Raw genomic sequence first — 24,754 nt, 5'->3', positions numbered from 1 at the left:
TGACCATCCACCCATCAAAGAACGTTACAGGCCTATACCACCAGCACACTACCAGAAAGCCAAGGAGATGTTGCATGACATGAAGAAGGCAGGGGTAGTAAGGGATAGTTGTTGTCCCTGGGCAGCTCCCCTAGTTCTAGTCAGGAGAAAGGACGGAAGCATGAGAATGTGTGTAGATTACAGACAAGTAAATCGCATTACACATAAAGATGCATACCCTTTATGTAGCGCTGGCGTCCCTGCCCTCTGCTAGGCAGGGACGCTGCTCCCCTCACCGCTCTGCTCCGTGCCCGGCGTCCTCTCCCCGCTCTGCTGTCAGCGCGCGCTCCTTCCCGGCGTCCTCCTCCCGCTCTGCTCTCAGCGCGCGCTCCTTCCCGGCCCCTGTGCTTAGGGCGCGCGCGCGCGCGCTCCCCTCCTCTTAAAGGGGCCGCGCGCGCCGTCCTAAGGAGTCCCCGGCCAATGGCCGGAGGACTTCATCATATATAAGGCACCTCCTCCAAAATGGAGGTGCCCGAGCAATGTTGTTTGCACCTGTGTCTCACCTGTGCTTCAGCCCTCAGGTCCCGTTGCCAGTTACCTGCCAGTTTCCTGCTAGTTACCTGCCAGTTACCTGCCTGATTCCTGCCTGAATACTTGTTACCTGTCTGCCAGTCTGAGGTCCGACGGTCTGCCTTACTACTCCTGTCAGTCTGTCTAAAGGACCAGCCTGCCCGCTCACCTGGGAGCACATATCAGCTACCTGCCTGCTTGCCTGAGGTCCGACGGTCTGCCTTACTACTCCGGTCAGTCTGTCTATGGACCAGCTTGCCCGCTCACCTGGGAGCGCTTCTCCGTTATCTGCCTGCTTGCCAGCCCGGAGGCTCCGTTGTCACGTGCTGTGACCACCAGCTATCTCAGAGACTCCTGCCCGCTCACCTGGGAGCGCATCTCCGCTACCTGCCTGCTTGCCAGCCCGGAGGTCCCGTTGTCACGTGCGGTGACCACCAGCTATTCCAGAGACTCTTGCCCGCTCACCTGGGAGCGCTTCTCCGTTACCTACCTGCCTGCCAGCCCGGAGGTTCCGCCGTCACGTGCCGTGACCACCTGCTATTCCAGAGACTCTCGCTTGCTCACCTGGGAGCACACATCTACCATCTGCCTGCTAGCCTACCCGGAGGCTCTGCCATCACAGGTCGTACCTACCCCTTACCCAGAGACTGCCCGGATCACTTGCCGTAACTCCCTGTCCGTTCACCCAGAGACTGCCACCCGCTCCCTTACAAGGGCCGCCCCCTTGTATAGTAGCTCAGAGGTTCCGCCTCCCGGACCCGTTACAGTTTGCTCGGGCCATGGAACCCGGTGGCACCCAAGCTCCCTCGCTCACGGACCTGTGTCATGAACTGTCCCGTCAAAGGTCCCAACAGGAGTCCATCCTGGGTCACCTGCGGAATGTCAATACTCGCCTGGACACTCTGACTGCACCACCTGCAGCCACTGCCAGTACCATGACTCGCAACCCGGCAGCTCCGCTACCCACTAATACCATGGTAACCTATCCCGGTCCCCGGCTGTCTGCACCTCCTCGCTTCGGAGGCGACTCCGTCCAGGCTCGGGGCTTCATAAATCAGTGCACCCTGCACTTTGAACTTTTGTCCCATCAGTTTAATTCCGACCGGGCCAAAATTGCCTTTATCATGTCCCATCTCACCGGGGAGGCCCTGGCCTGGCTAAATCCTCTATGGGAGAGAGGAGACCCCCTGGTGTCCAACTTGCCTGCTTTTCTCTCGGCTTTCCGGAAAGTCTTCGACGAACCCGAACGGAAGACCTCATCCGCATCCTCTCTGCTACGCCTCCGTCAGGAGGGTCTCACCGTGGGCCAATATGCCATACGGTTCCGCACCCTTGCCTCGGAGCTGGCCTGGGATAACGACGCTCTGGTATCCGTCTTCTGGGAGGGTCTGTCCGGTCGTATTAAAGATGAACTTGCTGGTCGGGACATTCCTACCTCTCTCGATGATCTAATAACCCTTGCCACCCGGATTGACCTACGGTTCCAGGAGCGTGCCAAAGAGGTCACCCGTGAGAGAAGGATTCCACGTTTAGCTCCTACTTTCCAGAAACCCGTCATTCCCTCCATCTCTCCCCAGGTACACTCTCCTGAGCCTATGCAGGTCGACCAGACCAAGATGGTCAAAACCCGTCAGGACTCACGCCGTGCCGAGGGGAGCTGCTTCTACTGTGGCAGTAAGGAGCACCGGATCCGTGCCTGCCCGGAGAGGTCGGGAAACGCCTGTGTCTAGGTTCGCTCAGAGAGGTCCACCTAGACAAGAATAAATCCTCTCCATCCCTGCTGTTGTCAGTTTCGATCATCTACGGGGAGAACCGTTATTTCGAACTAGCCCAACTTGACTCTGGAGCAGCCGGGAACCTTATTTCACAGTCCCTGGTTGAGAAATACCGCATCCCCACCAAACCTCTGGCTGTACCCTTGTCTGTCGCTGCCGTGGATGGGGGCCTCTTACCTCGCCCCATTCAACTCATCACCGAATCCATTACCCTGCAGGTGGGAATGCTGCATTCTGAAAGTATCTCCTTTCATGTTCTGCCTGGACTCTCTCACGCCCTCTTGCTAGGTCTGCCCTGGCTCCAGAGACATGCACCCGTGCTAGACTGGCAAACCGGAGAGGTCCTTCGCTGGGGACAAGACTGTCATAAAACCTGCCTGGTTCCCGTCCATCCCGTCCGTCTCTCTCCTACCCCAGCTAATCTACCCGGACTTCCGATTCCTTATTGGTCTTATGCAGATGTCTTTAATAAAAAGGAGGCAGAGACATTACCACCACATAGACCATACGACTGTCCCATCGATCTGCTACCCGGTACTACTCCTCCCCGTGGGCGTATCTATCCTTTATCCGCTGCTGAGACCCGGTCAATGTCCGAATATATTGAGGAGAATCTGGCCAGAGGATTCATCCGGAAATCTACCTCCCCGGCGGGAGCAGGCTTCTTTTTCGTCAAAAAGAAGGACGGCTCTCTCCGTCCCTGTATAGACTATACAGGCCTAAACCTGATCACGGTGAAGAATAAGTACCCCCTTCCGCTCATTCCAGAATTATTTGATCGTCTGAGGGGGGCTAGGATCTTCACCAAACTGGACCTTCGTGGGGCGTACAACCTGGTTCGTATTCGTCAGGGGGATGAATGGAAGACGGCATTCAACACCCGGGACGGCCACTATGAATACCTGGTAATGCCCTTTGGTCTCTGTAACGCTCCTGCCGTCTTTCAAGAGTTGGTCAATGACATCTTCCGGGACCTTCTCTACTCCTGCGTAGTGGTGTACCTGGACGACATCTTGGTCTTCTCTCCGGATCTCCAGACTCACCGGAGGGACGTTCGTCAGGTCCTGCTCAGGCTAAGGCAGAACCATCTCTACGCTAAATTTGAGAAGTGCCTCTTTGAGCAGACCTTGCTTCCGTTTCTGGGCTACATTATCTCTCAGACCGGCCTACAAATGGATCCTGAGAAACTGTCTGCCATCGAGAAATGGCCCCGACCGGAGGGGTTGAAGGCCATTCAGCGATTCCTGGGCTTCGCCAACTACTACCGCCTCTTCATACCACACTTCTCTTCCCGGACGGCCCCAATTTCTGCGCTCACCCGTAAAGGTACTAATCCCAAAGAGTGGCCACCCGAAGCAGAGGAGGCCTTTCTTTCCCTTAAACAGGCCTTCTCTTCCGCCCCGGTGCTGCATCGCCCAGATGGCAACAAGCAGTTCTTCCTGGAAGTTGACGCCTCCTCCTCTGGAGCCGGAGCGGTACTTACTCAAAAATCATCTTCCGGGAGGATGGTAACTTGTGGCTTCTTCTCTAAACTCTTCTCCTCCTCTGAGCGCAACTATTCCATAGGAGACCGAGAGTTATTGGCCATCAAACTGGCATTGGAGGAGTGGCGTTACCTGCTCGAGGGGGCTCTTCACCCGGTAATAATTTACACTGACCACAAGAACTTGGCTTACCTCCAGCATGCCCAGAGACTTAACCCGCGCCAAGCCCGGTGGTCCTTGTTTTTTGCTCGTTTTGATTTTGTCCTTCATTTTCGCCCGGCTGACAAAAACGTCAAGGCGGACGCCTTGTCTCGGTCCTTTCTGGTGTCTGATCTCGAGGAGGATCCGAAACATATCATCGATCCCGCCAGAGTAATGCAGGTGGCTCCCGTGAGTCTAAATCGTCTTCCTCCTGGTAAGACGTTCGTACCAGTACCTGATCGGGAGAAGATCCTACACTGGGGTCATTCGTCTAAACTAGCTGGCCACGCCGGTCAGAAAAAGACCCTCCAGCTTATTACCCGGCACTACTGGTGGCCTAACCTGCACAAGGATGTAATAGACTTTGTTTCTGCCTGTGTGTCCTGCGCCCGCAACAAAGTTCCGAGACACCTGCCGGCCGGCCGCCTCCTACCTCTGCCAGTACCTGCTGCCCCCTGGCAGCATATAGCGATGGACTTCATTACTGATCTGCCCGTCTCTGCCGGTTGTACGGTCATTTGGGTGGTCGCTGACCGCTTCTCCAAGATGGCTCACTTCATTCCACTGCCAGGTCTTCCGTCTGCACCCGAGCTGGCTAAAGACTTTATCCGCCACATCTTCCGTCTTCATGGCCTGCCCCGTCACATCGTGTCGGATCGTGGGGTACAGTTCACTTCCCGTTTCTGGAGAGCCACTTGTAAATTGCTGGACGTCACCCTGGACTTCTCCTCCGCTTACCACCCACAGTCTAATGGTCAAGTGGAGCGGATCAATCAGAACCTGACCAGTTACCTTCGGCACTTCGTTAATGCCCACCATTCTGACTGGGTGGATCTCCTGCCATGGGCCGAATTCTCGTACAACAATCACGAGAGCGAGTCTTCCTCCAAATCCCCGTTTTTTGTAGTCTACGGTCAGCATCCTCGGATCCCGTTTCCCGTCTCCACCTCGGCGGACAATCCGGCTGCGGAATCTCTTGTTAACAAATTTTCCTCCATATGGGAGAGTACCCGGTCCGCACTCCTTCTGTCATCCGAGCGTATGAAAAGACACGCTGACAAAAAACGTCTGGACCCTCCTCAATTCCGCCCTGGGGATAAAGTCTGGCTCTCGTCCAAATATGTCCGGCTCAAGATCCCTTCCTATAAGTTAGGGCCTCGGTTCATCGGCCCACTGGAGGTCATCAGTCAGATCAACCCGGTGGCCTATAAATTGAAACTCCCGGCCAACTTACGGATCCCTAACTCCTTCCATGTGTCTCTCCTCAAACCTGTGGTGCTTAACTCTTTTTCCAAGTCTACAGGTACGCCTCCTGCTCCGGTTTCTGCTGAGGACGAGTTTGAGGTAGAGAACATTCTTGCCACCAAAAGGGTAAGAGGAAGGACCTTTTTTCTGGTAGATTGGAAGGGGTTTGGTCCTGAGGAGAGAACGTGGGAGCCCCGGGAGAACATCCATGCCCCTCTCATCCTAGCTAAATTTCTGTCTGGCCTAAAAAAGGGGGGGCCTAAAGGGGGGGGTACTGTAGCGCTGGCGTCCCTGCCCTCTGCTAGGCAGGGACGCTGCTCCCCTCACCGCTCTGGTCCGTGCCCGGCGTCCTCTCCCCGCTCTGCTGTCAGCGCGCGCTCCTTCCCGGCGTCCTCCTCCCGCTCTGCTCTCAGCGCGCGCTCCTTCCCGGCCCCTGTGCTTAGGGCGCGCGCGCGCGCGCTCCCCTCCTCTTAAAGGGGCCGCGCGCGCCGTCCTAAGGAGTCCCCGGCCAATGGCCGGAGGACTTCATCATATATAAGGCACCTCCTCCAAAATGGAGGTGCCCGAGCAATGTTGTTTGCACCTGTGTCTCACCTGTGCTTCAGCCCTCAGGTCCCGTTGCCAGTTACCTGCCAGTTTCCTGCTAGTTACCTGCCAGTTACCTGCCTGATTCCTGCCTGAATACTTGTTACCTGTCTGCCAGTCTGAGGTCCGACGGTCTGCCTTACTACTCCTGTCAGTCTGTCTAAAGGACCAGCCTGCCCGCTCACCTGGGAGCGCATATCAGCTACCTGCCTGCTTGCCTGAGGTCCGACGGTCTGCCTTACTACTCCGGTCAGTCTGTCTATGGACCAGCTTGCCCGCTCACCTGGGAGCGCTTCTCCGTTATCTGCCTGCTTGCCAGCCCGGAGGCTCCGTTGTCACGTGCTGTGACCACCAGCTATCTCAGAGACTCCTGTCCGCTCACCTGGGAGCGCATCTCCGCTACCTGCCTGCTTGCCAGCCCGGAGGTCCCGTTGTCACGTGCGGTGACCACCAGCTATTCCAGAGACTCTTGCCCGCTCACCTGGGAGCGCTTCTCCGTTACCTACCTGCCTGCCAGCCCGGAGGTTCCGCCGTCACGTGCCGTGACCACCTGCTATTCCAGAGACTCTCGCTTGCTCACCTGGGAGCACACATCTACCATCTGCCTGCTAGCCTACCCGGAGGCTCTGCCATCACAGGTCGTACCTACCCCTTACCCAGAGACTGCCCTGATCACTTGCCGTAACTCCCTGTCCGTTCACCCAGAGACTGCCACCCGCTCCCTTACAAGGGCCGCCCCCTTGTATAGTAGCTCAGAGGTTCCGCCTCCCGGACCCGTTACACTTTACCCCATATAGAGGAATCCCTGGCTGCCTTAAAGTCTGCAAATTACTTCTCCACCCTTGATCTCACTAGTGGGTACTGGCAAGTAGCTGTTGCTGAGGAGGATCGGGAGAAGACGGCCTTCACCACCCCGATGGGACTCTGCGAGTTCAATAGTATGCCGTTTGGACTCTGCAACGCCCCCGGAACGTTCCAGAGAGTGATGGAGTGCTGCTTGGGACACCGCAACTTCGAGACTGTACTACTATACCTGGACGACGTGATAGTGTACTCCAAAACGTATGAGGACCACTTGAAGCACCTGGCGAAGGTATTTGAGTCACTGTCCCGGTATGGGATGAAGCTGAAGCCCTCAAAGTGCCACCTGCTCAAGAGAAAGGTACAGTACCTGGGGCATATTGTCAGTCCAGAAGGGGGTAGCACCGGACCCGGAGAAGGTCACTGCCATCCAGAAATGGCTGGAGCCGAAGAACCTCAAGGAGGTGCGTCAGTTCCTGGGACTAGTAGGATACTACCGGAGGTTTGTAAAAGACTACACTAAGAAAGCAGCCCCTCTGCAAGACCTCCTGGTAGGACAGTCCCCCAAAGACAGAAATCCCCCATTCCACTGGGGTAAGGAGGAAGCCGAGTCATTCCAGGAGATGAAGGAGATCCTGACAGGCAATGAGATCCTAGCCTACCCTGACTACAGCCAACCATTCCTGCTGTATACTGATGCCAGCAGCGAAGGACTGGGAGCTGTCCTAAGTCAGAAGCAGAATGGCCAAGAGAAAGTGATCACATACGCAAGCAGGAAGCTCCGCCCGACTGAGAGCAACCCAGAGAACTATAGCAGCTTCAAATTGGAGTTCCTGGCCTTGGTCTGGGCCATCACTGAAAGGTTCAAGCACTACTTAGCCTCCAGCAAGTTCACTGCCTACACTGACAATAACCCCTTGACCCATCTTGAAACAGCCAAGCTAGGAGCCATGGAGCAGCGATGGATGGCTCGGCTGTCAAACTACCAATTTACAATTAAATACCGGGCGGGCCGCAAGAACGCCGATGCCCTGTCCAGGATGCCTCACCAGTCAGACACAGAAGAAGAAGTGGATGACCTGGAAGAGATTGAGCTACCTGTCTTTCACCGGAATGGGATGATCCACGAGCAACGAGCCTCCAGGAGGCAGCGTGGGAAGACGTTAAACCCTTTGCCTCACCACAGCTGGAAAGAGACCCAGGACAGTGACCCGGTTGTCAGCTGTATCAAGGAGCTGATAACCCAAGAAGGTTCCTCCCTGGAGAAGGATGCGTCTCTGCAAGCAAAGCAGCTGTGGAACGAGAGAAGCCGGCTGTTTATCTACCGTGAGAAGCTGTGCCGGAGGTACGTCAATCCAAGAACCCATGAGATGGTATGGCACAGAGTGGTCCCCAAGACAGACATCCAAATGGTGTTGGAGGCCTACCACGATCAGGCGGGGTACTTTGGCTGGAAGAAGCTAGAGACCCTGCTGAAGTGTCGATTCTACTGGGTAGGAATGCGCAGCTCCATTGATGGTGCCGAAACTGTGGACCCTGTAGCCTCCGAAGAAAGACAGAAGGCACCCTTGCAACCCATCAAGACGACTCGACCCCTGGAGATCGTGGCCCTGGACCATGTCAAGCTGTCACCCAGCAGGTCAGGGTACTCCTATGCCCTGACCATGGTGGATCACTACTCCAGGTTCCTGGTGGTCACCCCCGTCAAAGACCTGATGGCAGAGACAGCAGCAAAAACGTTCCATGCGTGTTTCTGCAGACCCCATGGATACCCTGAGCAGGTGCTGACGGACCAAGGCCTGGCCTTTGAGGCTGAGTTGTTCAAAGAGTTCTGCCATCTCTACAGGTGTAAAAAGATCAGAACTACACCGTACCACCCACAAACCAATGGTCTCTGTGAAAAGATGAACAACATCGTCATCGACCTGCTGAAGACCTTACCACTTGAGGAGAGAAACCAGTGGCCAGACCTACTACCTGACCTGGTAGATCTGTACAATCACATACCTGTGAGTTCCACCAATTGCACTCCAGCATATCTCATGTGAGTAAGACCAGGAAAGTTGCCTATGGACCTGGAGCTCGGTGTTGTAGAACCAGAAGCAGATGTGACCACTGAGGACTGGGACACAACCAGACAGGAGCAGTACAGAAGAGTACAGGCCTGTGTCGAAGACAGTCTCACTCGGGTGAGGGACAAGCAGGAAGCTCAATACAACAGAGGTGCCCCAGCAGAACCCTTCACACCTGGTGAAGTAGTGTTAAAAAGGAAAAGGAGAAACCACAAACTTGATGACCAGTGGGAGAGAGAACCCTACACTGTGTTGAATTCAAGATTTGATAATAAGAAAACCTGCCTAATTAGTAAAGACGGAGGAATAACGACTGCAACGGTATCTAGAGACCATCTGAAGTTGTGTCCAGACCTGCTAAAGCCCCAAGAAGAAGTGCCTCTCATTATCCCGGAGGAACCTAAAGAAGCAGTAATCCATACTGACTTAGGAGACTTCCCGGCAGATTGGCCTCAACTAGGAGGAGCAGTAATAATACCTGTGATCCACTTCTTTCAACAGCCAGACGACCCTCCACAGCAAGTAGAGCCTGTAAGTGCTTCAGAAGAGCCTGCTCAAGAAGAATCCCTGGAAGAAGGATCCCCGGTTGGAGCAGAGCAAGAAGGCCCAGCCAATGGTATACTTGCCAGTCCTGTAGCGAGGTTAAGGCAGCCCTGCAGTCCCTCCACACCTAGTACTGACAGAATGGGAGGTAGTGCAAATACTAGTGCCTCACGCATCCCAGTACCACGTAGGTCTACACGTAGTACACTAGGTCAACCCCCTGTCAGATGCAGAGAGTAAAATAGTTAAACTTCTGACAGTGTAAATAGTTACCCCTGGGGTATTATATAGCATTGTATTGTATATTACTGTATTGTCTTGTATATTGCCATGTATTCATTGCCTTTTATATGCATTTAACTTATATTTTTGCCTTCATTAATGGACAATTCAAGTGATATGGACACTTTACCAATTTATTTCTCATTACCCGAATGGGTACCTAAGAACTCTGTGGCTGAGGACTATGTGCAGCCCAAAGACTTTTCTTTGTAAATATTTGCACTCCTTGGAGTGCCCCTTTGCGCAACCTCTCCGGAAGAGACTTGGACTTCTAGGTTGCTCATTCCAATGCATATATCTATTTATTACTTATTAATGTTATATGCAACGTTTAAGTATGTGCCTCCCATAAAGGGAAGATTGTTGTAGTTCATGCAATATTGTTGTTTCAAAATGTACTGCAGCCCGGGAGCGCTGAGCTTTGCTAGGGGGGAATGTGGCGCCCCTGCTGCGCATGAGTGCCACAGATCCTAGAGGGGTGCATGAATGGATTCCTCCACAAGAGGCCCTCATAGAATTCACACACCTCCACCTTCCACCTCAGACCACCAGAGGGAGCCCGGATAGGGATGTAAATAGGGAAAGTGGAGCTAGGCAGTTCAGTCTAGTCTGGGAGGTAGTTCCTCTGGAGAGTTCAGCAAGTACAGGTCTGAATACAGAGTCGAGCTCAGTCTAGTCTAGTCTAGAGAACACAGCTAATAGTTCAGCAGTGGAGCACGAGGCTCCTGCAAGCTAGACTCAGGGAGCTCAGTTAGAGCCCAAGGCGTGGCGACGCCATAAGAGCGGTGAAGCGCGGCCAGCTGCCGCTAGTGTGTATAGCCTAGTGAGGGCCTCGAGTGCGGCCGAAGGCTAGAGGAGTGAGTAGCATTGGGGGCAGAGGAGCTGTACAAGCTTACCCCAGAAAACATATACCAGACACCGAGTCCGTGTCTACAGGGCCGTATACCCCCTGTAGAGACAACCGGAGACCCCTGGAAGACTTCATGTCCCAGAATCACCCAAGAGCTGATATGTACCAGAGCCAGGAGTCACGGAGGCCCCGCAAGCTGGGAGCGCGTACTCCAAGAGAAGGCCCTACCACAAAGTCAGCCGGTGCAGGACAGAGACAAAGTTAGGCCAAGCTCCAGGCAGGTCAGAAACTTACTACACAAAGGCAAGAAACAGGAGGCCCTATACCCGCTCATTGGGGAGAATCCTGATATGCACCCTTCACCCTACATTGCTCCGGAATGTGCCTGAACTTCCATCAGTAAAAGGTACTGAAGTGAACTGTGTGTTTGCCTATCCTTCTTCAGACCCGGCTGGGTCACTTCTGTCCTGCATCCCTACATCCACGCTGCCCTGAGGCCTAGCTCCACCTGTGGGGAGCTATACCACCCAAGCTGCCTTTACACCTGCCTCAGTGGGCTGCCACAGCGCTGGTGAACCTCACCAGACACCACAGGTGGCGTCACAAACTTTCACATAATTATCCACCCTTTTAAAGAGAGGCCCAGGGTACGGGCTCGGGAGCCGACTACCGCGACATCCCCAAAACTAACAACAAGGCCCGGGCTCCGAGTCCTCCCCATCCCCTGGGCGCATCACTTGGAGTTATCTCTCTGAAGTCGGCTAAAGCTAAGCTACTTCCACCATGTTGGTCTCCCTTGTTGTCTTTAGTCGTTAGTGGGGATCGACTAGTACTCATCCTCCCCTTCCCTATACAGGGCCATGCGCTAGGGAAATACAGGATTTAGGTTTGCATGCGGCGATTGGTGAGGAACCAATATAGGGACGTTAGTGGAGACAGGGTGAAATCAGATCAGCCTAGGAGGTCGCCACTTCCCCCTTTCCCTAGAGTCTGGGCTCCCTTTCCCCGTTCTCTTTGTGTTGCTCTTAGTCTTTCACACACCTTGCGTCACAGGTGAGATTGAGGCCATTTGGCACTTGGAATAAGATCAATAGCACAATCATAAGGATGATGGGGAGGTAGTATCTCGGCCTCTTTCTCCGAGAACACATCTCCGAAGTCTTTCAGGTGCACCGGAAGACCTTCAAGACTAGCAGAGCATACTTGTACAGAACAAAGACATTTCTTATGGCAGTTAGGGCTCCACTTAACAATATCCTTTTGACACCAATCAATAGCTGTCACGGGTGTGTAAGAGTTGACAGACAGTCGCTCTGCAGTTGGTTGGAGGAGATCTCTACGTTTGGCATTACAGGCATCTTCCTAGAGGCCGGCTGTCTTTAAGACCCAGCAGCTACCTCCCTTTGGCTAATTAGCTCTCTTGCCTGGGTGTATAAATACCTGGTGTGTCTGAGAGGGAGGTGCCGGCTATATTCATTTCTACTTGTGAGGCTTTAGTAAGAGCAGAACTTTGTCCTCTCTGGAGCTTGAGGCTGTGTGCCCATTTGGATTCGTCTAAATAAAAGCAATTTCCCCGTTTGTCTACCCTTGTTGTCTATAGAGATTTGTGGAGATTTACTAGTGCTCATTTCCATCCATCCCTAGCCTTAGCCATACTTCAGGTAAAGACAGGGCAAGCCATACATGCGGCGATTGCTGAAGAGGCAATATAGGGACGATAGTTGAGACAGGGTGACACTAGACCAGACTAGGAGGTCTCCACTTCTCCCCTTTCCCTAGAGTCTAAGCTCCCTTTCCCTCTTCCCTCTTTGTTACACTAAGACTTTCCCACAACTGGTGTGACAATAGTCTCCGCTACCTGCACCCTGTCAGGTTCATCATAAATCATCCCTAAGGTGTCAAAAAAAGGCATCAACAGAAGACCATTCTGGAGCTAGTGGGGACAAAGAGAATGCCCAAGTCTGAGGACCCCCATGCAATAGGGACATGATTATACCCACCCGCTGGGACTCATCCCCAGAAGACTGGGGTCATAGTGTAAAAAATAATTTACATATCTCCCTGAATACCCAGACTGGTCCCTCTCCCCCAAAAATCTGTCAGGAAGTGCCACAACTGGTTTGGGGGCGGTCAACTGTATGTCAATGGGTCCAGAAGATATTACTACTGTCGAAAGCGGAGAGCTTTGGGAAGCATCCAGAGTACTAAACTGACCCTGCAGCTGGGACTGTGATTATTCTAGCCTCTGGTGATCCCTGGACAGATCCTGAACCATCTGGGTCAGATTCGTCACTGAGTGCAAAAAACTGGATCCATTGGTAAGAAAAAAATATATATATGGCCAGACGTTATGTGACCTAGTCACTACTCATTGACAGACCGTGAGGCTGAGAAGTCAGATGTTCCGGGGTCAATACCAAGAGAGAACACAGAAAACCAAGGAAAAAGACAAAGGTGTAAGTCAGGTCTCTCTCCTGGGTCAAAATACCAGGAGATAGCGGATCAAAGCAAAAGGACAAGATGAAGGGATAGTCAGAACACGATCCAAAGGGTCAGGCAGCGGAAGGTCAGAACTTAGTACAACAGAATCAGGCAAACACTCACCAGGAAGCACAAACTATGTCTGGCAGGGATTAGAGGCAAACATCTCAGTTAAGTAGCTTGGGCAATCTCCAGAACAGAGAACACCTGGAGAAAGTCCCGCACATCTCAGTCATAGATTGAACCGCCGAGCTGTCAATCAAAACACTGACAACTCAGCATGACCCAGTTTCCATAGGAATAATGACAACTGGCTTCTATACATTTATACATGGCAATCTACTGTAGATTCTGTTGGCTGCCCATTGATGGTGGCATGTTCTAGCCACATGACACTTCATTCTATAGATCGAGATCATATTAACTTTGATCTCAGATGCTTAATCCCTTAGATGCAGAGGTTGATTTTGACTGCTGCATCTAAGTGGTTAGAAAGAGGGAAGGCTGCATGGCAACCAAGGGTTACATGATCCACACAGAGGTGCGCTCAAAGAAGCACCGCCGGTGAATAAAGTATACTAGAAAACTGATCTTTAAAAAGTTGTAGGAAATATTAAAGGGGGTCAAATAGTAGTGGAAACCCCCTTTAAAACAGGATGCAGCCCCTTCATTATTAGGTTTGATAGGAGATACAATGTTGGCAACCCTAATGCCCATGAAATGGTGGCATTTTCTAGTGATAGAAATAACCTTTTAACCTATTTTTGATCCTGACTGTTTAAAGGGGTTATCTACTTCTCGGACAACCCATTTTCAACTACAATATTCTTCCATGTAGAATAAAAACACCTTATACTCACCTCCGATGCCAGCGCCGTTCCAGCGACGTCGGGTCTCCTGGGGCTCGTGTGATATTGTTATGTCACACGAGCCCTGCAGATAATCAGCGGCTGCTTCACTCTCACTTCCTTCAGACGTAACCGTGTTTGAGTGGTTGTCACGTCACCATTCACATGTGATTTCCATAACTGTGGTCGTGTCCCGACTGTTTTCCTATTTCTGTGATAGACCAGGATACTTCGGGGATTCGGCATGATACAGTCCCTGACAAAAAATTCTGCCTGACCTGGAATATTCTCTCAAATTGCTTTTCTAATTGCTTACTAAAATAATTAAACAAACAAAAAGTGATAAAAAATATATATATTTTTTTACACTTACGATTTGCTAGACATAATGTTTATCGTGCATCTGTAACGACCCATACAATAAAGTTATCACATTATTTATCCTGTGCTGAAAAGAAAAGCAAAATTGATGTTTTTTGATAAATTTACCCTCCACCCCCATACAAATAATAGACAATAAAAAGTGATAAAAAAAGTCATATGTACCTCAAAATGGCACCAATGAGAACTGCAACTCTTTATGCAAAAAAAGCTGTCACAGCTCAATCAACTGAAATACTATACATAGAAAAAAAATTATGTTGGTAAAACTAGCGCTGAAAAATATTTCCTGTGTGAATGGAGGGTCGGTGTGCGTACCTTGTACCGGGGGATCAGGCCCTCGTGTGGGAAGTGCAGCTCAGACGAAAAGAGATGAACGAATTTGCTTCTCATTCCCAATTCATAAATATTCTCTACTATAATTTTGCTCACAAAACTCTTGCCGGTGCCGCTCCAGCCATGCAGGGATAACACCAGGGGCTTCCTGGGGTCCTTATCGCTCATAAATCTGGTCACTGACTTGTAGATGATTTTGTGTGCCAGGTGCTGTCCGAAAAGTTTCTCCCTCAAGTCCACATCTAGGCCTGAAAGAGGAAAAAAAATCCTGAACTGATTTTGTATTCCAGCCAGTACCATATTCTAAGACAGCACACACAATTCTGCAGGCTTCAGAGCTGAAATCTCCCAGCACTGCTTGCTATTTTTTGCACATCTAATTTTGGTGATTTGCAATCTGGGAAATGTAGTCTTTAGACTAGACAGGTTATATGCTACTGTATTAGGAAAAAATGAATGTGGACTTCAGAGCTGAAATCTCCCAGCATTCTTTGCTCATTCAATGTTTGCACAGAACTTGTACTGATGGTATGAATTTTGCATCTATCAGCATGCTTGTTGACTGTTTCCAATGACAATTATCAGGATTATGACTACTTAAATCAGATGAATGGAGCCCTATGGATATGTGTTAGGGCTCAGGCAGAGTGTGCACAGGGCCTTTTATTCATCTGTACAGACCTAGTACATCTCACAGCTGAAAGGATGTTACAATTGTATCAAGCACTATATAAGTTGCACTTCACATTTCTTCCATATTTCAGGGATACATTGTAGCAAACTATCAGTGCACTGGAGATGTACAGCAGAAATACTGTGCTCACTGCAGATTTCCTACAAACCTCCAGAAAGAGACATATAAGATCTGTCCAGGTTATCACCCCCTGGATGTAACCAATAAGGCTCCTATTCACTGACAGCAAGCAGAGATCCTGACAATGGGGAGGAATTGAAACACAAAGTATATTAGAAAGGTGCAGACGATTCAGCTTCAGTTACTTAGCACTGACCAAGGCATGTAGAAATGTCTAATGGAGTTTAGTTAAAGGAGTTATTATCTCTCACTTTCGCCTTGGGAGGTTCATGGTGCTGGTGATGAGGCGTCCATTACCAGCTTTCCAGATACTGGGACCATCCAGAAAGCATTATGGACCTGTCCTATTACATAGGAAGTGTGCAGTATACTGGCAGGCTGCCTATGGGCACTAGATCAGCCCTGTGGCTGCCCTTACTTTCCAACACAAAAGTGAGAGGCGCTGTATGTAATAATACAGGTTCTCCTGTTTGAGGTCCCGCTGTGACCCAATGTGCTCATTTCAATGGTTTGCATGCAATGAGGCCACCCAATACCTGAAAGAACGGCCAGATGTGCTTTATATGGCCCTTAAACAGTGCTATGATTACAATGGTACTGACGTCTGAGCATTGGCCAGGTGCCCTGGGTCTCCTGAGGTAGCGTTACCCTATAACTTTCCACATGAGCCCAATGTCCGACCCTTGCACAGCAGCATGTCATATGGTGCCGGACTATAAATCCCAGCAGATCACCAGCAGAGCCCATGTAACCCATCACTATCCCCATCTAACCTGTACTATTGAAGGGCTTGTCCACCTGGCAGCACTCCGACAGCCACCCGCAGTAGATCTCAGAGTACAGGTAGCCTGTAATGGCCGAGGCGGCAGCACTCATGGTGATAGGTTCCAGGGACACGGCGACATGGAGTGGTGGAAACGCCAGCAGTAAGAACAGGAGCCAAGTCCTGGGACCGGACCCCCTGACAGCAGCCATGAGAGCGGGAGCAGGAGAGCTCTGTGGTCCTGTGAGGCTCGCTGTACCTTTTTTTTGTCCAAATCTTCACCCACTATAGATCAGGTGCTTTTACCACGTCCACATTTGTGATGTGACGTAGAAGAAGCGAAATCCAGACTGTGCAGTTTCAGTTTGGATTCTGGATATATCATGGTGCGAGTCACGTCACTAATGTCACCATCACACTGCCGACAGCTATATATACATTACATACATTCCAACCAACACACCCTAAAATGTGCTCTAATCCTTCAGGTGATGGTTTTTGCATTCACGTCCTCAGTCGCAGATTTTGCCAATAAACTCATCACATCTGTACTGGGAATTCTGTTATAGGAACGGAAAAACAATACATGATGAACGCAAATGTCGCCGACTGCAGTCAGTGGGGTCTGTAGGATTTCCATCACGCCTGGCACTATTTTATTCACATTGTATTCTTGGCTTCTATTTAATATATATATGGCGGTAAAAGCTCCTGACATAAACTGTATGGAGAAAAGTATGCGCCCCCCACATTACACTACAGAAGTTTCTCTGACCTCCCATCGAACATCCATAGACACAATATGGTGTCGGCCGCTCTACAGATATAACGGCTCCCGCTTGTCTGGAAAGGATTTCTACAAGATTTTGGAGGCATTTGGGGTAACTTTTGTGAGGTCAGAAGAGAGGGCTAACTCCCCCAACCATGCCCTTATAGAACTTGCTTTGTGCACTTGGCACATTCATGAGGAATAGAAAAGGGGCTTCTCTAAACTGGTATGACAATTGTCCAAAATGTCTTGGGACCGAAGCCGTAAAACAAGTCCATAGTGTTATCCTCCTCCACCAAACTGTACAGCGGGCACAATGCAGACAAGCAGGTAACGTCCTCCTGGCATTCACATCAGACACAGAGAAGTGTGATCAGTCACTGCATAGAACACGTCTCCTCCAGAGTCCAGTGGTGGCGGCTTTACACCACTCCATCCGACGCTCAGCATTGTGCTTGGTGGTGTAAGGCTGCATGCTAATGACTAAACTCTACTCAACTATTTTCATCAATATTTGGAGCCTTTGTTAATTTTCCCTACAACTAATGGGACTTTCCCTACCATACAGCACCCAAATTGAAGCTCATCAAGAGAATGCCAAGAGTGTGCAAAGCAGCGATCAAAGCAAAAGGTGGCTACTTTGAAGAACCTAGAATATAAGACATATTTTCAGTTGTTTCACACTTTTTTGTTAAGTATATAATTCCACATGTGTTAATTCATAGTTTTGATGCCTTCAGTGTGAATGTACAATTTTCATAGTCATGAAAATACAGAAAAATCTTTAAATGAGAAGGTGTCCAAACTTTTGGTCTGTACTGTATATATAGTTCTCAACAAAAATAAGTACACGCCCTTTGAAAAGTAAGCTTTTAATCAATATCTCAATGAACACAAGGACAATTTCCACAATTTTGTCAAGACTGAGTTTCATAGAACATTTTTTAAACCCATACTATGAAAGTAAGGTTAATAATAACTTTCATTACAAAATCTTCAGTTTTACTCAAATTAATTGATGCAGAAATGAATACACCCCACATAAAAAAAGACTCCATCTTGTATTTTGTATGACTTCCATGATTTTCAAGGACAGCACTGAGTCTTCTAGGCAGGGAATAAACATATTGCAGCATTTATCTTTTTCCATTCTTCAGGAACAACCTCTTTTAGAGCTTGTATGATGGATGGAGAGTGAGGACAACTTGTCTCTTCAGAATTCCTGATAGGTGTTTGGTTGGGGTCAGATCAGGAGACACTTGGCCACTGAATGATTTTCAACCTTTTCTTCTTCAGAAATGCAGCAGATGTGTGTCTTGTATTATTGTCATGTTGGAAAAGTGCACGTCTACCAAGGGCATGGAGTGATGGCAGCATCTTCTCTTTCCATACAGAGCAGCACATCTGTGAATTCATGATACCACCAATGACATGTAGACCTCTAACACCAAAAGCACTCATTCAACCCCGCATAAGGACACGGCCACCACCGGGTTTCACTGTAGGCACCCTAAATAAATTTTTCAAAATGTGATTATTAAAGCCAATCCAGATTACTCCTGTAAATTGGTGCCAGATGTTGCTCAAATGTCCACAGAAAATTAGTTCTGATTCAGATATATACAGAATAATCTGCTGTAACAGTAAGGCTATGTGCGCACAATGCGTATTTGAAGCAGAAATTTCCTGAGCGTTTCTGCATCTCCTTGGCAGAAAAAATGCATGGAGATTTTACATGTGTTTTTGAAGCGTTTTTGTACATCAGTGGATGCTTTTTGGAGCTAAATAAAGTTATTTGGTGGGACATTGCTTAAACCCTTGGATTACCGTCTGAACTGGGGTGAGTATATTGGTTCATTTAAATGATTAAAGAATGTGTCTGTTGTATTTCAAATAAAGTGTTTACTCTGTCTGTGTGTTTATTTAACTCTTTACTTTACTTTAATTGGGTTTGGTCATGAAAATGTCTGATTGACACCTTGACATAACCAAACAAAAGAGCTGGGTGTCAGCTAGTCCCATTCTCCCATTCAACCAATCTTCATTAGCATTTCTATTCATGTAATTTATGCGGCAGCTGTGAGCTGCTAATTTTAGCCTGGGAAGGTACCATTAGGCAAACATGGTCCCTGACCATCATTAACATCTCACAGTTGGTTCATTAGCCATTACGTCAAACCGATCAGCACTCAGCAGCGCTTTGAGCACAACGTATTTTTGTTGCATCCAAAACGCGGTGTTCTAATGCCGCACGTTTGTTGTCGGTACATGTGAATCCACCGCATATAATGACACTTCAATCGGTCAAAATCTGCAGCGGAGACTGGCGTGTCCGCAACAGAAATTGACATGCTGCGGGTGAGATGGGGTACGTGGCCAAGGTCAGGAGCCGCTGCAGGTTTGAGGCTGCGTGTTTATAAAGTGTCAAACCCGCAGCGTCCAAATGTTACAGCATAGTGAATGGGATCTCTAGAAATCCCATGTCCACTATGCGTGCATCAGAGGCTGCGAATCACCTGCGGACACTGAGATGCGGCGCGTCTTTAAGGACCGCTGCATGTCAAATTCTCTTGCGAAGTCGCTAGTGTCTGCAACAGAAATTTGACCACTAGAAAGTATTGAATGCGGTAAATCCGCATGGTTCAGTAAACACATGTGGATTTACCTGCGTTCAATAGAATGCAACGTTTTGGACGCAGCAAAAAATATGCATCCAAAGCGCTGCTACATCCGGATCGTGGGCACAGAGTCTGAAATTGAAAAAAAAAATGGCGTGGGCTCCTACGTCATTTTTATAACCAGCAGAGGGAAAGCTGACCGCTGGGGGCTGATATTAGTAGCCGGGGAAGGGGCCATTAGCCAACAATGTTCCCTGGATATTAATATCAGCCCACAGCTGTTGGTTTAGCCTTTACTGCCTAGATTACAGGGGGACCCCAGAAAAAAATTGATGTGGGGTCCCCCTATAAAATCTAACCAGCAAAGGCTAAACTAGACAGCTGCGGACTGATATTAATAGCCAGGGAAGGGATCATGGATACTAGCCTCCTCCGCGGCTATTAATATCACCCCCCAGTAGTCCCAAAAATGGAGCATCCATAAGATGCGCCAAACCTAGCGCTTAGCCTCCACTCTTCCCACTGCCCTTTAGCGGTGGCGAGTGGGGGGTTCACGTCAGCCTTGTGTTGGTGGCTGACATGAAGCCCAGGTTAGTAATGGAGGGCGTCTATAAGTTGTCGTCGCTTTTTCAATAAATACACAGCTAGATTAAAGTATTTTAATGAAATAAGAAACACATGTTTTTTTTAAAAAAAATAAAACCTTATTATACGCCCCGACAAAGTCATCGATCTTCTGAAAAAAAAGTAAAAAAACAAACAACCATATTCCTCACCTGTCCGCTGTCACGACGCAGTCCACAATCACCGCTGATTGTCCCTCGACGATCCTTGTCACTTCTACAGCAGTGACATCAGCAATCACTGATGTCACTGCTGTAGAAGCCAGCAATGTATACTTTCAAGGAGTGTGACTCTTGTCAGCAGTGGCGTACCGCCAATGGCGGCAGACCACGCAACTGCTATGGGGCCCGTGAGCTGCGGGGGCCCCATAGCAGTCCATGGGTGGACATACCGCCGCCGGTGCAGCTGCGCCGGGTCCCCACCATTCAGCTGCACCAAGGGGCCCGCAAGGTGCAGCTGCTCCCTGCACGCGGCGGTCAGGGAGCGATCCCTGCAGCTCCGCTGTTGTCAGGAGGAGAATAGCAGCGGAGCTGGAGGGTTCGACCTCTGCTTCCTCCCTGACCCAGGCGCGCGCAGCTTGATGACGTCATCATGCAGCGCGCGCCTGGGTCAGGAAGAAAGCTGCCGGCAACCAGGAGGATGCTGCTGCAGGGGAGCGAGCTGAGGTAAGTTGTTTTTTTTTTTTTTACTGAAATGCTGGGGAGGGGAGGTGGGGGGAGAGAAATGGTGGGATGGTGGGGCTGGGAAGAGCAATAATGGGGCTGATGGGACTGGGGAGAACAATGATGGGGCTGGGGAGAGAAATATTGGGGCTGGAGAGAGGTCTGATGGGGCTGGGGAGAGGAATAATGGGGTTGATGGGGCTGGGGAGAGCAATAATGGGGCTGATGGGGCTGGGGAGAGGAATAATGGGGTTGATGGGGCTGGGGAGAGGAATGATGGGGCTTGGGATAGGAATAATGGGACTAATGGGGCTGGGAAGAGGAATAATGGGATGGTAGGGCTAGGGAGAGCAATGATGGGGCTGGGGAGAGGAATGATGGGATGGTAGGGCTAGGGAGAGCAATGATGGGGCTGGGGAGAGGAATGATGGGGCTGGGGAGAGCAATGATGGGGATGGTGGGACTGGGGAGAGGAAAAATGGGGTTGATGGGGCTGGGGAGAGGAATATTTGGATGGTAGGGCTAGGGAGAGCAATGATGGGGCTGGGGAGAGGAATGATGGGGCTGGAGAGAGCAATGATGGGGATGGTGGGGCTGGGGAGAGGAATAATGGAGTTGATGGGGCTGGGGAGAGGAATGATGGGATGATGGGGCTGGGGAGAGCAATAATGGGGCTGATGGGGCTGGGGAGAGGAATGATGGGGATGGGGAGAGCAATAATGGGGCTGATGGGGCTGGGGAGAGGAATGATGGGGCTTGGGATAGGAATAATGTGACTAATGGGGCTGGGAAGAGGAATAATGGGATGGTAGGGCTAGGGAGAGCAATGATGGGGCTGGGGAGAGGAATGATGAGATGGTAGGGCTAGGGAGAGCAATGATGGGTCTGGGGAGAGGAATGATGGGGCTGGTGAGAGCAATGATGGGGATGGTGGGACTGGGGAGAGGAATAATGGAGTTGATGGGGCTGGGGAGAGGAATAATGGAGTTGATGGGGCTGGGGAGAGGAATGATGGGATGATGGGGCTGGGGAGAGCAATAATGGGGCTGATGGGGCTGGGGAGAGGAATGATGGGGCTGGGAAGAGCAATAATGGGGCTGATGGGGCTGGGGAGAGGAATGATGGGGCTGGGAAGAGCAATAATGGGACAGATAGGGCTGGGGAGAGCAATGATGGGGATGGTGGGGAAGGGGAGAGCAATGACGTGTTGCTGGGAGAGAGCAATGATGGGGTGCTGGGAGAGAGCAATGATGGGGGTGCTGGGACAGAGCAATGGTGGGGGGCTGGGAGAGAGCAATGATGTGGGGCTGGGAGAGAGCAATGATGGAGGTGCTGGGACAGAGTAATGATGGGGGTGCTGAGAGGAAATGATGGGGGTGCTGGGAGAGCGCAATGATGGGGGTGCTGGGAGAGAGCAATGATGGGAGTGCTGGGAGAAGCAATGATGGAGGTGCTGGGACAGAGCAATGATGGGGGGCTGGGAGAGAGCAATGATGGAGGTGCTGGCACAGAGCAATGATGGGGGCTGGGAGAGAGCAATGATGGGGGTGGTGGGACAGAGCAATGATGCGGGTGCTGAGAGAGAGCATTGATGCTGGTGCTGGGAGAGAGCAATGATGGGGGTGCTGGGAGAGAGCAACGATGAGGGTGCTGGGACAGAGCAATGATGGGGTGCTGGGACAGAGCAATGACAGGGGTGCTGGGAGAGAGTAATGATGGGGGTGCTGGGAGAGAGCAATGACGAGGGTGCTGGGAGAGAGCAATTATGGGGGTTTCACTTTGCTTGTACTGTGAAGCCTTGTATGTTTGCCGTGTGCACATAGCCTTACAGTTAATTGGGGAGAGTCACAGAGACTGAATAATTTATATTATTGGCCGGTGCAAATTATAGTTAATGGGGGGCACAGTGCTGCTTATCACTTTATATTTTGATTACTAAGTGGCTAATAGTATATTAATGGGGGGGTTACATATCTGTATTCGAGGACGCAGAGCGGGGGAGACACATGTATACATATAATATATGTGACCTTGTTTTTTTGTAGGCTGGAGATCATCGTGACAAGACGAGTTGTGGCTGGGAGATGTCGACATGAAGGTCTGACAAGATGGAGAAGAAACAGCAGAAACCGACTCTCATCAGATGAGACGCCAGCGGTAAGTGCCTGGATGTAAATATTATTCTGTATCTGCACTGTGTGACTTGGAGCGATAATGTTATCTGTAAAATCCCTTAGGCCACATTCTCACATTTGTGTGAAATGTCCGTGTGCTGCCAGATCTTTTTATCGGATGGTCCACGGACTCGTACAGTTTTATAGATCCATTCACACATCCATGAAAATCACGGATCTGAGAATGAAATCTAAGAGGGTCAGAGAATGTCCTATTCTGATCCGATTTTGAGGATTAGAATAGGACATGCTCAATGCGTCAGTAAAACAGGGCAGCACACTGACACTGCACACAGATGCACGAATGTAGCCTTATTATGTATAGCACAGTCCCTTAGTATATAGTGTACTCACTTATTATGTATAGCGCCATCCTTAGTTATATAGTTTCCTCTTTTATTATGTATAACACCCTCCCTTATTATGTACCATCCTCTCTAGCGGCTCACAGTTGGGGGATCATACTGTGTTGGGGTCAGCATACTTTACCCTGGGAGTTGAGGTGGGGTACAGTAGGGTAATTATACTGTGCATGTGGAGGAATTCACCATGGGGGTTTCATACTGTGTTTGGGGGGCCCTTTTATTGGTATCACACTTTATGGGGCAATGAAAGAGAGATCTAGGACGTCAGCAGGAGGAAAATTACTATGTAAAGGATGGAAAGTTGTGAGATCTGATCTTTGGTGACCCCGACAATTATTGAAATTTTTTTTGGTGGGGGGGGGGCCCAATTAGAGCTTCTGCTATGGGGCCCCATGATTCCTATGTACGCCCCTGCTTGTCAGTATACATGCTGCAGGAGGCCACTGGAGTTCATCAGCTGAAGCTCCTCCAAGACACATTTCCTCACATGACGGAACTCCAGGGGCAGAATGGGACAATAAAATCTATCAGGTTCTTTTCAATGAGGCCACTATGCCATAAGCCACCTGGGAAAGAAAAAAAGAAAATGCATAATTAGTCCCGCTGATACCCAAGTACAGTGGGGATATGTGCTCATGGCATGATATGGGCATCACTGTGATTCAATTAAAGCTGCCCCCCATTATGTCTGTTCTCTTGTATCTAGTACTTAGAAGTAGGCACTCTATGTACCGCTTTATGACAGAAAAAGCCTCAGTAAAGTAGGGCCCTAAGGGTTAAAGGGGGTTGTACCAAGTTTGGAAGTTCTGATCGCTGGGAATCTGACTGTTGGAACCCCCAATAATCCCAAGAATTGGGGTTTTGAAGAGCCTCATGTGAATGGAGTGGTGGTCAAGCATGGGCTCCTCCGCTCCATTCATTCTTAATGGAAAGCCAAAGACCGGTCAAGCGCAGCACTTAGTCTCATAGATAATAAATGTAGTGGAGGTGCACCTCATCGACCACGGCTCCATTCACGTGGAGCTTTTCAGAGCACCATTCAGGTCAGACCCTCAGCAATTGGGAGGTTATTTACTATCCCATGTATAAGAGATAATTTCCAAGCTTGGTACAACTCCTTTAAAGTTTTTTATTTGGTGTCATGTAAGATAATGTATGTTTCAATTTACTATAGATTTTCAAAATCTCTGCTTGCTGTCAGTGAAGAAGCTGGAATCCTGTACTGATCTAATCCGAGTAAAAAGGGACATGCAGTCCCTGACTTTTTCTGTTATTGTACAGGTCGTCAGACAGCTTGTCCTCCATATCACTCAGCTTCAGATCTTCTCTCCTTTACAAATTTTAAATTAGCTTCTTCAGTCTGTTGATCAGATCAACACCGGCATTATTGTGGGAATATGGCAGAGATTATATGCGGGAAAATTCTCCATCAGGGGCTATATTCCAATCTGAATTATATATAAAAACCCTTATTATGGAGGCACTCTGATCTTGAATAATAACATTCATCGTGGATACAACAGACAGTAGTG

At 49.8% G+C, this 24,754-nt stretch overlaps 1 protein-coding gene across 1 annotated transcript in view; it reads right to left on the bottom strand.

The window, feature by feature from the left end:
* The window catches only part of LOC141155480 (torsin-1A-like), a 47,308-nt gene extending 31,086 nt beyond the window's left edge, over positions 1 to 16,222 (bottom strand). Inside the window, exons 1-2 of the mRNA XM_073642347.1 lie at positions 16,021 to 16,222; positions 14,416 to 14,681 (exon numbers count right to left, since the gene is read on the bottom strand). Coding sequence (XP_073498448.1) covers positions 14,416 to 14,681; positions 16,021 to 16,222 — 468 coding nt within the window. The remainder of the gene's footprint in view (positions 1 to 14,415; positions 14,682 to 16,020) is intronic.
* Between the last annotated feature and the right edge of the window lie 8,532 nt (positions 16,223 to 24,754).

Source organism: Phyllobates terribilis, unplaced genomic scaffold (assembly GCF_046119375.1).
Source record: "Phyllobates terribilis strain yellow unplaced genomic scaffold, ASM4611937v1 Scaffold_7__3_contigs__length_470593459, whole genome shotgun sequence".
Taxonomy (NCBI): Eukaryota; Metazoa; Chordata; class Amphibia; order Anura; family Dendrobatidae; genus Phyllobates; species Phyllobates terribilis.
Note: the sequence above shows the minus strand (reverse complement) of the source record. Positions and strands in the feature narration are given on the sequence as shown.